The 13238-nt window shown below is 57.7% G+C and overlaps 2 protein-coding genes across 2 annotated transcripts; one reads left to right on the forward strand and one right to left on the reverse strand.

The window, feature by feature from the left end:
* Positions 1–680: 680 nt before the first annotated feature.
* EX895_002194 (uncharacterized protein) lies at positions 681–7322 on the reverse strand (the record flags this gene model as incomplete). The annotated part of the gene is made up of 2 exons (XM_029882793.1): positions 681–7192; positions 7283–7322. The coding sequence occupies 2 exons, from the start codon at positions 7320–7322 to the stop codon at positions 681–683; spliced, it is 6552 nt and encodes a 2183-aa protein (XP_029740938.1).
* A 3129-nt stretch (positions 7323–10451) lies between these two features.
* EX895_002195 (uncharacterized protein) lies at positions 10452–12581 on the forward strand (the record flags this gene model as incomplete). The annotated part of the gene is made up of 4 exons (XM_029882794.1): positions 10452–10719; positions 10817–11751; positions 11852–12064; positions 12174–12581. 4 exons carry the CDS (start codon positions 10452–10454, stop codon positions 12579–12581), a joined length of 1824 nt encoding a protein of 607 aa, XP_029740939.1.
* Between the last annotated feature and the right edge of the window lie 657 nt (positions 12582–13238).

The raw sequence follows: 13238 nt of genomic DNA on the forward strand, positions 1-13238 counted from the left end.
TCCGCGCGGCAAGGCTTGCTGTTCCCCTGCACAAAGTCGTTGCTAAAGGTAGAGAAAGCCAACGCCGGCGAAAAGCGGGTGACATCACAAAAGGTGGTCGTCCGAACAAAGACGTTGTAAGTTGCCGCCGCGACCAAGGGTTCGCAAATTGACAGCCGTGCGCAGCACTGAAAACGCGCCGTGTGTCACAGCCCTCATCGCGCATGGAGTCTCCGTCCGCCCCACCCACTCCTGCGCCTTCATCTCAATCCAAACCTTAGCTCACAGTTCCGTCGCACACCGGCACGGAACAGTCAAAAAGCATCCAACGTCGTTGCAGTCATGGATTCTATACGGTGAACAAAGAGGAAAAACACAAGCAGACCAAAATAGGAAGGAGTATGAGAAGGAGTAGAAGAATGACGACGCTTCTGATCATCTTTGGGAAAGACACTTCGAACAACCCCTCAGTTGTCGTGAATGAAGCACCCTCGAAGATGTGGCAGCAAGCGTCGACACAAAGTTGTGTGCGCCAGGAAAAAGCCGCGCAGCGGCGGGCGAAACCCCTTGAAGAAACGGAAGCGGATCCCTCAATCCGATACCGGTGTCCCCAATCGGGCCATCGCCTAGTTACAAGACACGACGGGTCCTAGACGAAACGGAGCGGATAGGAATAGAAAAGGCGAGGAAAAAGCCACTTCTTACTTGAGCGAAGCAGCCAGCTGAGCCCGCAGTTCAGGGTCCAATGTCGAGATCTGCGCAAGGATGTATTGCGCCTTGAGCTGTTTCGACGCCGTCAGCAACTGAGCCGCCGATGCTTCCATGTGCTCAGCCACCGCCTTGTCCTCGTCCGAAGCCGCTGCGCCGACGAACTGTCGCAGCAGAGCCTCGCGCTCGACGTGCTTGAGCAGCGGGTTGGCCTCGGCAAGCGTGCGTTCAGCAGCCACCTCGGTAAGCCTCCTCCTGAGACGCCAGTAGAAGTATCGACGCGCATTCTCCCACGGAAGCGCAGATCGCAGCACACCCGTAGCAAGCATGCGTCCCGCTCGGTCGTGTGCGTCCGCGTACTCGGTAGCAATGGCAGTGAAGATAGGCGCAAGCTGCTTCTCGCGGTCTGCCATCGCCTTGCGCGCTGTGGTTTGAGCCGTGAAGTCGGTCGCCTCGGCAGCCTCCTTGCTGAGCTTGGCGTAGACGCTGTCGAGACGCTCCATAGTAGCGCGCTGCTTGTCGGCACGGTACTTGATCTCGACGAGACCCGACGCCTCGAGCACACCACCACGTGCGCTGTTGACATCGGCCGACATCTCGATCATGCCGTTGTCATTGATCGCAGAGTCGACAACGACCCACGAACCACCGCGCAGCTCACCCATGGGTGGAATGTGCACAAACACGGGCTGCTTGTACGACGACAGACCGTCGACGATCTTGGAACCTTGCTTGAGGATCTCGTCGTACATGTCCTGCTGACCACCGGAGAATCCACGCCAGTTGGCAAGGATGACGAGCGGAAGACCCTCCTTATCGAAGTCCCAGATGGCCTGGGCGGTCTTGTACGCTGAGTTGGGGTACCACACCTGACCGGCTTCCATGATGCGCTGCTCGGTCGAGTTCGGGTTGGCAGGGTCGGCGGGGACAACACGCTCAAGCGTTCGCGTCTCCACCGCAATGACACCGACGGGGATACCACCCAGGCGAGCACGACCAGTGACGACCGAGGTGGCCCAGCCGCCCAGGGTCTCGACGAACGAACCCTCGTCGAAGAGACCAGTGAGCTTGGTACCGTCGTCCTCCCGCTTGCCGTTGATAAGCCAGCGGGGGTCGTAAGGCCCGCGAGGAGGCTGGTAGGTGACGGCTCGGTCCCAGCTGTCGGTGGTCGGCATGATGGGAAGCGGTCCACCGCGCTGAGCAGGCACGTACGCCATCCAGTTGACAAAGGCCCTGACAGCATCCAAGTCGTCCTGGGCAGTGAGGTGCGAAACACCGTTTTTGTACATGATCTGAGGACCACCGAGCTGCAGGTTCGAGGTGTAGACCTCACGGCCGAGCAGCTTGTTGAGCGCCTGGTAACCCGTCAGGATCAAAGGCGAGCCTTCGACCTGGATCACACGCTCGCCGAGACGAGCAAGGTAGGCACCGATACCGACACTGCGTCCCGTGACGATGGTGGCGGTGAAGATCTGGTCCTTGGCCCGGCTCGTCTCACCGGCGATGAGACCGCTGCCCGAGAGACACTCGACACCGAGACCTGCCTGAGGCTTGCCGATGAGGTCGGTGATGACGTTGTGGACGCTGCCGTCAGCGGCCTGGACAGGCTTGGTCATGACGCTATTCGCCGCCTTGGCCTGAACAGCCTGCAGCGACTCATCGTCGAGGTAGATGTACTCGAAGCCCTTGGCAGGGTCATCGCCGACAAACTTGACTTTGAACAGGTCGAGGGCCTCAGTGGCCAAGCCAATACGAGCACCCGAGTTGGCCGAGATGTAGAGACGCGGCACACCGAGCTCCCTGGCGAGCTTGGAGGCAGCAGCGAAGAAGCGGTCTTCGATGGGACCGAAGGAGCCGGCCTGGATGGTAACGTCGTTGCCGATGACAACAAGCTTACGTCCCGTGGGGTACTCGGGAGTGAGCACCTCGACGAGCCAAGCGACCATGCCGATGGTGTTCATACCGGGAGCACGCTTAAGCTCGCGCAGGTTCTCCTGCTCATCGAAGACGAGCTCGACAGCCGACTTGATCACCTCGCCAGGGATCTTGCTGGCAGCCACCTTCCTCCACGACGCACGGACGGCCTGGCCGAGCACATCGATAAAGTCGTAGACGAACGTGGTCTGCAGAGCGTGGGCGCGCGAACGTCGCGACTGCAGTGCCACCTTGGTGGTGTAGGGAAAGTGGGCGCTCTGAGCGTTGAGTGTAGCTTCCTTGCCGGTGGGCTCGATACCGCGCAGGACAGCAGACCCGTCGTCGGCAACGATCTCCTCGTAGGTCTCGTATCGGACCACGAGACCCGTCTCGTTGGTCACAAAGGCTCTGATAGGGCGAGGCTCGCCGTTGGGACCGTGGAGAATCATCCGGATCTCGGCACCGGTGATGCGCAGACGGAAGAAGCGCGTGCCGTGTCGCTCGAGGAAGCCTGCGATGGCCTTCTGGACATCCTCAAGGCTGACGTCGAGCTGGTAGATGAACGACATGAAGATGTGCGAAGCGTCGGCTGTGCGGTACTCGGGCTGACCGAGAGCCACCTCGATGACGTTGAGAATATCGTTGACGATGCGGTCCGACTCTGAGACGAGATAGGCAGCCATGTCGCCCTGGACGCGGCCGGGACGCACGAGCGATCGTACAAAGAATCGCGTGTCGGCAGAGTTCTGGATACCACGGGCAAAGTAGAGGTGGATCGTGGACGACGAGACCGGCACGGGGGTAAGCTCAAAGTTCTTGCTGACCCTGTCGAGCTCCAGCTGGTAGGCAAGCGCGGGCTCGATGTTACGGATTGCCTTCTCCTCGACCCAGATTCCGTGCTCGCTGGGTCGGAAGGTGGCGAAGAAGGGGTACATGCCGGGCTGGCAGAGAAGGTAGGTGACGCGGCGGATGCGGGCAGCGGCGAACTCCTTGCTGCAGGCGTTGGTGTACTCGGCAAGCTTGCTTCGCACCTCGGCATCGACGAAGTCGGTCTGATCGACGACGGCGACGTTGAGAACGTTGATGGGTGCTCCACCGGACGACGACTTGAAGAACTTGAGCACCTTGGGGAGCAGGTCGGGGATGTCGGTAACGTCAGCGCAGCTGGTCATGGCACCGGTGCGGGGCTCGGGAACAGCGCGAGCCTTCTTGGTGTTCTCCATCATGTTGAGATCACTAATCGACACCTGACGCTCGCGCTCCTTGAGCGAAGAAGCGCTGCGAGGCAGCTGAAACTGCCAGGTGAGCACGGCACGCTCCTCGACGTCAAAGTCCTCGACGGCGTACTCAAAGTCGACGATCTCGTAGGCACGGTAAGCCCGCACAACGTAGGTGCAGAGCGCAGCAAAGGCGACATGGTGCTCACGGTGACCGAAGAAGCTGTGCAGCACATCGTAGACACTGTACTGCGAATCGCTGAGCTCGCGCAGCACCTCGAGCGACGGAGCGTGATACTCGTCGTCACCACCGTACTTGGATGAGGTGACGGAGCCACGAAGAATCGCCTGCATCTGAGCAGAGCGATCGGCAAGGCTGGGCATGTCGGCGTCGAGTGAGACCTCACGAGCCTTGAGCGCGACAGGAGCCGTCGACTTGCCCTGCAGCGAGGCGAGCTTGCGCAGAGCCTCGATCATGAAGGCGCCGTTGGTACGCGAGACGAGCGAGGTGCCCTTGATGTGCTTGTCAAGGAGAGTGAGCAGCAGAGCGTTCTTGCGGTTGATGCCGTTGCGCGAAGTCTGCAGGGCAACCACCTTGTCGAGGTCTCCGTCGGCCTGGAGACGGAGCTCGAGAACGACGTCAGCCTCACCAGTGAACTTGGACTCGATGTCGTAGTACTTGTACAGGAACGAGGCGAGGACGTTGCCCTCATGCGCCTTGAGACCACCGGCGTAGGCCTCGAAGAGCTGGTAGAGGGGAGCAATGGTAGTCTGCACCTGGCCGCGGATGGCAGCGTCGACGCTGTCGCGCAGGAAGTTCTCGGTGAGCTTGCGAAGACGAGCGGCGGGGAATTCAAGCTTTTTGGAGTGGCCCATCTCGATCGTGTTGCGGACCACATCCTCGAGCCTGGCGGGGATACGGCCGCCCAAGCTGGACAGGATCTGGGAAGCCTGACCGTAGGGCAGCTCGGGGTTACGCAGCGTCTCAATGAGCTCCTTGATGACAGCCTGCATTCGGAAGCTCTGGTCGTAACCGTCGAGGATGTCGTTGAGCACCTCGACGAGGGCGGTGTAGCGTTGGTGAGGCTTGTTGCCGACGATGATGGGCAGACCGAAGTCGGGCAGCTGACCTGCGAACGGCTTGGCATGCTGCACGCGGCTCGGGTCGTCGAGCGAGAGGATACCGATGATGTCACCGGGGCTGAGAGCGACACCAGCGGTCTTGACGAACGAGACGACACCGTCTTCGGCAGCGACGAGGGGTAGATACATCTTCATGACCTCAATCTCGGCGATAGCCTGTCCAGCCTTGACGTGGTCACCCGATTCAACGAGGAATCGAACGAGCTTACCGGGCGAGGGCGAGCGGATCTGAGTAGGGTCGTTCTCCTGCTCGATCAGGCATGTCTTGGAGTCGACCATGAGGCGGGTCATGCCGACCTCCTCACGCCAGTAGACGGGGTGCGATTTGCCGGAAAGACCGATGAGCAGACCGCCATCGGTGAGCGGGCGCAGCTGAACCAGCGTGCGTCCACCGTTGAGGTAGAGCACCCAACCAGAAACGGAGCTGCGGGTGGCGGTGAAGTTGTACTTGACGTTCTCGTAGATAAAGTCGATCGAGAAGACGGTCTTGATGGTGTCGCGAGGAGGCACCTGACCCTTGTTCAAGATGCGCTTGTACTCATCCTCGCACTCGCGGGCCAGCAGGTGGGCCTTGACAGCAGCACCGCAGATGACAGCGAGATCTGCAGGAGGTCGCTCAGCGGTGAGGCGATCCTGGATGAGACCATCAAGCCAGCCGGTGGTGATTTTGTTGGACTCGAAGGCGTCGGTCTCGAGTAGCTTGATGAGGTACTCGACGGTGGTTCGGAAGTCACCACGGATCGAGAGCTCCTTGAGCGAGATGACCATCTGCTTTCGCGCCTCGGATCGGTCGGCGCCGTAGGCAAAGATGTGACCGAACTGTGAGTCGGCGTACTCGTGAAGCGCACCGCTGGTACCAACTGAGAAGTAACCCCAGGTAGAAGTGCTGGAGCGGAAGTTGAGCTCGGTTAGGGCACCCATGCCAGGCTTGAAACCCGTGTCAGGGTTCTCGGCGGTGATACGGCATGCAACGACATGACCCTGAGGCTGAGGCTTGCGCTGCGTCTTGAACGACTCGGGGCTGGAGAAATCAAAGTCAATCATTTCGCTGCCGCGAGGGTCCATGCCGTAGAGGGTTCGGATGTCGCGGATTGAGTAGAGGGGGATACCCATGGCAACCTGAAGCTGAGCGGCGGGAATGTTGACACCGGAGACCATCTCGGTGGTGGGGTGCTCAACCTGGAGACGGGGGTTGAGCTCGAGGAACGAGAATTCGCCCGACTCGGGAGAGTAGAGCCACTCGACGGTACCGGCAGAGACGTAACCGACGAGCTTGGCGAGACGCACGGCGGCCTTCTCCATGGCCTCCCTAGCGTCCTCGGGAGCGATGGTGACGGGAGCCTCCTCAATGATCTTCTGGTGACGACGCTGGACGGAGCAGTCACGACCGAAGATGGAGATGGCGTTTCCGTACTGATCGGCAAGCAGCTGGACCTCGAGGTGGCGCGCCTGGCCGGCGAGCTTCATGACAAAGACGGGCGAGCCGGGCACCTCACCGAGGACGGCGTTGTAGAGCTGCTTGAACTCTTCGCCGTTGGTGCACTTTCGGATACCTTTTCCTCCTCCACCTTCGGAGGCTTTGATCATGACGGGGAAGCCGATCTTTTCGGCCTTCTCGAGACCCTCTTCGGCGGTGTGGATACAGGCCTGCTGGTAGACGTCGTCTGAGACGGTGAGGAAACCCTGCTCGCTCATCATGGTCTCCCTGATACCGGTACCGGACCAGGGCATGCACGGCACGTCGGCGTGCTGGGCGACAATAGTGGACGAGATCTTGTCACCGAGCGAACGCATGGCCGAGCCGGGAGGACCGATGAAGATGATCTTGTGCTTGGAAGCGGCGAGCGACTCGGGGAGACGAGGGTTTTCCGAGGCGTGGCCCCAACCGGCCCAGACGGCGTGGACGCCGGCTCGCTCGGCGACATCGACGATGAGGTCTACGTTGGCGTAGTTGTTGTTGTTCGAGCCACCAGGTACCTCGACGTACTGGTCAGCCATGCGGATGTAATCAGCGTTGACCTTGAGATCCTCGGGGGTGGCCATGACGGTGAACTCGATGGCACGCTCATCGCCGAAGGTCTCGTAAGCCCATTTTCGGATGGAACGGATCTCCTTGACGGCGGCGATACCGTTGTTGCAGATGAGCACCTTGGTGATGACGCTGTGACCGCCCTGCTTGCGGATAAAGTCGGCGACGGCGCTGGCAGGAGCGGTTTCGAGAGGGTTGCCGCCTGTGTTGCGAGACAAGGTTAAGCCTCGAGGTTAGCTGGATGTTCAGAGATGGTCGTAGTAGAGCCGAAAATGATGTGCATCAGACTTACCGATGAAGTGGCTAACTGCCTTGTGATCGGGGATCGGCATCTTGATGGATATTTATGTGAGCGGGAGCTGGTTCGAAGTAGCTAGGGAATCGAGGGTAGATCAAGCACCTGTTTGCGCTGAAGTCTATGGTCCTAGAGCAGTCTCTGATGCCAGTACTGCGTTCCAGTAAGTTCAGGGTGTCGAGTCGAATCGTAGGACCAGAGAGGGATCCGGACGTCGATTCGTGCAGGTATGCGAGACAAGACGGATGTCAGCTCGTGAAGTGCTTCTTGCTAGAGAGGAAAGCCGAAGAGATGGAAGATCGGTTGTTGCAGCGAAAGACCAAGGGTGAGGGAAACCTTGATGACTTTGCAGCTGAGCCGAGTGTGACGACAACCTTAGGATAGCGATCGCGACCGGGATGAGTTGGGAGGAGGGGGGCGTTAGGGATGGGTGATGGTGATGGTGATGGTGATGGTGATGGTGAAGAGGCAGGATGAGCGGCAACGCCAACGACAGTAAGATCAACGGATGACCCCGACAACGGAAGGCAACATACACGCTCTTGGACCAAAAACTCAAAAGCCAAAGAGAGACAGGCACGCAGACAAAGCAAGCTCTCTTTCGGTGGAGTGCTGCTCGGTCGAGCCAAGGCGGAAGTAGCGGTTCACAATTGGCAGGTGCGCAGTTCGATAGGACTTGAACAGCAGTTGCAGTGAGCAGCAGCAGTTCGGAATTGCCATTCCAAGTCGTCGTTGTCGATTCGCTCGGTACTGCTGCACTGCACTGACCAGCCGGCGAGTATGCAAACGAAAAAGTGTTGATGACAGAAACGACAGGAAAAAACGCGACCCGGCTCAACATTTTCCAACAAGACGAAAACGGGGACGAGAGAACAACAGTTTGCACTGCGTAACTCTCCTCGGCTAGCACTCATTCTCAGCCAGACCCTGTCTTCCTGTCTCGAAACGCGCCCACCCAAAAATTCCAATTCCACCTCCACAGCTCAGATGAGTGCCGTCAGCAGGCTCGATGATGTTGCCGCGGTGAAGTGTGATTTTATTTTTTTGAATTTTTGTTTTATCATATAATTGTTTTATCGCCCCAAAGTGCATATCATCATCGATTTCACTTTGATCCTCCTCCACGCGATCCGTGGTCCGCTCTCAACTGGAGTCGAGTCGAGTCGACTCGATTCGACAAACCAACCATGATGAAAGCTTGATCTTGTAGCAATCAAGCTTTCCTTTCGTGAGAACAGCTTTGGTGAACGGTTCCATTGAGACCATGTGCTTGGGCCGTCTTTGTTTCGCAAATATGCGGTCGATACTGACAGCCAAGGTCGCGTGCCCAGATGTTCTCATACGCGAGTTTGATATGCACACCAAGAGCCTCCAGCAAAGACGGCTTCTGAAGCATTCAGTCGTCTTCAATTATCATGGAGCTTGTTATCGAAGAGATCGGCCTGGCTGGCAACTTCGGCAAGGTGATTGAAAAGCTTCAGCAGCGACCAACATGAGGGTGCGAAGCAATCTTCTGCCCCTTCCAACTGCATAGCGGTATCGCCTAGACTCTTTGGCAGCCGCGAGTCCGGCGTTTGCTACCTTGAGCGAGACGTTCATCGAGAGACACGTGTGCCCGTGCGGCAAGCATGTCCATCAAATAGTGGACTGCGAAGAAGAGGCGACATGGTGGGGGAAAGAAACCAAGAAGAAGGCTGCTGTCAGATGTTGGGAATCCACTGGCGCAAACAGCGCTCACAGTGCAGCCGAGTCGCATGGGGGTGTTGAACAGGACCACCAAGGCCTTTGGCGTATCGGGTGGCCCCTCCCGATACCCATCAGCGCGGACGGATCGTTCCGGGATGCAGCGGGGAGCAGTAGTGTGTGGTCCTTGAGTGGAGATTCCCTCAGCGTCTCAAGACGATGCCTTCTACTGTACTGACAAAAATTTGGACCAAAAGTTCGATAAAAACTACATTTAAAAGAGAAAGACGAAGGGAGCAGTTGTTGGGGAAGAATTTCGGTCTCTCTGCGCAAATTGGCAGGTGGCGGTCAGACCAACCGTAAAGCCACGCGAAGGTTTTCTCCTTTCCTTCTCAAAATCGACCTGCGAGAGGATCGGCCTTTGCTTCTTCTTGCGTTCCTGTTTTCTGGAAGCCGACCCATTGCTGGAACAGCTTGAGGACACACACTGAGACGGTTCGGCCAATTGGACCCGACGCACGGAGCTGGAGTGCAGCCGTAAAGGCTCATGATGCTTTTGGGGCACACGCCGGTAGCTCATCGATCCAATGCCAACCCACAGGCTGCTTTGTTCGTCGCTGCTTCAAATCGAGTTTGACAAGCAGAGTCCGTCGTCAACGCAGATGCCTCGAGAACCAAATGCCGAGACAGATGTACGATCTGGAGTCGGTGGTGGTGCCCAGCTTGTCGAGATCGACTCAATGCAAATAGCCCTCTGCCCTTTGCCCATTACCTGCACCGTCTTTGTTCCGTTAGAGCCGTCCGAAGGCTCTCCCTCCTCGCAGCACAGCCAGTAACCGTGGATACCTTGTGGGACAACGGGGAGCTCGTCGCCGTGGTCGGCAGTCTAGTTTGTCTCGCAGGGGTCAGTGCTTGATCGCAAATTGCTTGTCTGATGGTCTCACCGCGCTACAGAGGAGAACTTAGGCACTCTTGCTTGTTGTTACTCTCATCATTAAGTGTTCAAAAGGAAGGCGAAAAAATGTCCTCGAAAAAAAATCCTTGGAAAAGGGGGTTAATTTAATCAGGCCTGATTGATGGTAACCGTCGCGTGTCGCTCGCTACGACATCTGCTTGACTCGAGCGTCACGCTTCAGCAGGTGGGCCGTCACGCGGCGCTCGTCACGCGGTTCCACTAGCGCGCTGCGAGCTTGGCTTCCCGCTCATACCCTACAGGCCGCCAGAGCGAGAAAATCCAAGTGTTGGTTCTTCCTCCACATACAAACAGCCGCGAAACGAGGCAGGCGCTGCACGTTCTTGTCGACGAAGACCCACCCGTCCAACTCAGCGGCTCGCACCACGGCCCGTGTTTAGGCCTTGCCTATTTCCACTCGATCATCAGCGCCAATCGGTTGCAGAATCAATACCGGTCTACAGTGTCTGTGCTCATCCGAATGAGTCGCAGCATCCGACGCTGCACGGGTATTCTCTACGGGAGTTCGAGATGAGCGCGGATACCAACAGCACAGCGGGCGGCAACACGCTTTGGCTCACTTTCCTCGCAGCTTGGACTGAAGAGGCGCAGGCGAAAGGATCCAAAGTCGCACGCACCTACCGCAAAGCACACCAGTCGCTCGCTGCCTGTCCCATCGAGTTCCAGCATCCGTGCCAAACAACGCAGCTCTCGGGCATCGGGCCGACAATTGCAAACAAGCTCGAGCAGGAACTGCTGAGATGGTGTCAGGAGAACGGGCAAACGGTGCCGGAGAGGCGTGAGTATCGACCATCGTCCGTAGGCCGGATTGGACGCACAGAACGAACTGACGAATCGTCTCCTCGTATGATATTCCGGGCCGTGCACACATGCAGCTTCCCACCAAGCACCGGCTTCCAAGCAAACACCTGCAGACCCCGGCGTTGATGACGAGCCAGGGGAATCAGCAGGCGCAGACCAGGACCTCGGTACTGCCTCCAAAAGAAGGAACGCAGGCACCTTAGGACGAGTAACGAAGAAAAGGGTCTACGTGCCACAACATCGCTCGGGCGCATACGGCCTTCTTGTGGGTCTGTTCATCCTCACGAGAGCTAGCAGCTCATCGCGGGAGGAAAGGGTGTCCAAGACGCAACTCATCAACGCAGCACGACCCCATTCGGACACAGAGTATGAGCGCGGCGGCTCATCGTCTCGTGCGTCTGCCGCTGTCCCTCTTTCTAGCCAGTACGGCACTTCTGGAGCTGGCGGAGGCTCGCGGTCCTTCTACACTGGCTGGACGAGTATCAAGACGCTCATCGCCAAAGGCTACGTGCTGCAAACTGGCAATCCGGCGCGGTATAGCCTGAGCGACGAGGGCGCGACTGTGGCCAAGACACTGGCCAGAGATGCCGGTGTAGAGCGATCTACCGTTTCCGCTGCTGTCGACGGCGGCAGAGACGAGGATGCTTCAGACTTGGACGATGACTGGTCCGAGGACGAGCAAGAGGATACCTTGAAAGAGCGTGTTATGACGTTTCGGCCCGAGGTGCTCAAGGCGGGCAGCTACACGATCCACCTGGTGGTCGACAACCGCGAGCGACATCAACCTGGAAGACGGCAAGAGAAGGAGCCCATAGCAACGCTGCTTCTCGAGCGCGGCATCGATACCGAGACGAGAGCTTTGGAGGTGGGCGACGTTGTGTGGATCGCACGCCGGAAGCAGCCTACGGGTCTGGAAGCGGATGAAGTGGTGCTCGATCACATCGTCGAGAGGAAAAGGCTCGACGATCTGACCAGCTCGATTCTCGACGGACGATGGAGGGACCAGAAGGTATGTCCACCATTGACTGCAGACGTTGCAGCTGACCGTGCCGATGCTGAGGTCGGTCCGCATCTACTTTTGTTTACTTCCTGTTGCTTTGATGGCACAGTTCCGCCTGTCGTCCTCTGGACTGTCCAAGGTGCTCTATCTGATTGAGGACTACGACGTGGAGAACCAAATGCGCAAGTTTGGGCCGCAGATCCAGACAGCACTCAGCAGCTCACAGGTGGTGGATGGCTTCTTCGTCGAGCGCACCTCAGGCCTTGTAGCTAGCATCGATTATCTCGCATCCATGGACGACATGGTCCGCAGAGTGTACGAGGTAAGTAGCTGCGTCCAAACATCGCGACCATGAATTGCAAGTAGCTAAAGACTTCGTCTTGGCGTTTTCGGCCCGCGTTCGCCATGGCATCCCCCGCAACAAACGTCAGGGCCAGGACCTTTCGGTGATCCCAAGCGCCATCATTTCGCGCTCCAGCTTCCTCGACACGCGGAAGGAACTGCAACGCCATTCCCCTTCTGCAGTCCTTCTGACCTCGTTCGAAGCGTTTCAAGCACTCAACAGCAAGAGCGGAGGTCTCACCTCTAAGGAAATCTTCGGCAAGATGCTCCTATGCATCAAAGGCATGAGCGCCGAAAAGGTGCGCGAGGTGCTGGCCATGTACAGCACGCTGCGCGAGCTCACAGATGCCTATCAGGAGACGACGGACGACGCCAAGGAAGCAGAAGCGATGCTGTCGACTTTCACAGATGGTATGGATCAGCGCAAGAAGATTGGTCCCGCGCTGAGTCGGAAGGTGGCCGAAGTAATTTTAACCCCTCGCTATGCAGCAGAGTGATGGTCACCTCTGCCGCTGACCGTCCCGATGCGTTGTTGAATCCTGAATGCCGTTCGAGACCGCATCTACACATTTGACCATCTATGTGATCAGACCATGTGTGATTCTCTTTCAGAAGCACGAGCATGGTTCCCGTCGTGAGCATGTCGTTGCAGTGAAAGCGCTTGAATAGGTGATTGCGGGTGTGTATCGTGCGAAAAGAAGGAGCAGGACCCGCTTTCGGGTGAATTCGAAAGACCCTGATTGGCTAGGACGACGACTGGATGCGCTTGTGATGCATGGCTAAGAGTCGATTACAAATCCAGCCAACTGCAACAGGCGACGGCGGCGGGCACGACAACAAGGCTCAGGGAAATTTGTATTCTTTTCTTCAAATTCTATTCCTTGAGTTTTCAAGTTGTGCGGGTCTGCAGTTGCAAAAAAATGGTTGATGGGAAAGCTCGTTTGGATTTGATTTTCTCGCGGTTGCAGACCGGCACAACATCGCCAAAACGAATCTTCCCGCTTGGAGCGCGAGAATACAGTAATACTGTAGAAGAAAGTCGGAATAACGTGGCGACCAGAGCGACGGAATGAGTTGGTCGAATTCCAACAGCGGCTGCTTGGAAATAGTGAGCCAGGCAGCGATTATTCGGTCTGCCTCTCCCTCTCGCGCTC

The sequence above is a fragment of the Sporisorium graminicola genome, chromosome SGRAM_13 (assembly GCF_005498985.1).
Source record: "Sporisorium graminicola strain CBS 10092 chromosome SGRAM_13, whole genome shotgun sequence".
In the NCBI taxonomy this organism is placed as follows: Eukaryota; Fungi; Basidiomycota; class Ustilaginomycetes; order Ustilaginales; family Ustilaginaceae; genus Sporisorium; species Sporisorium graminicola.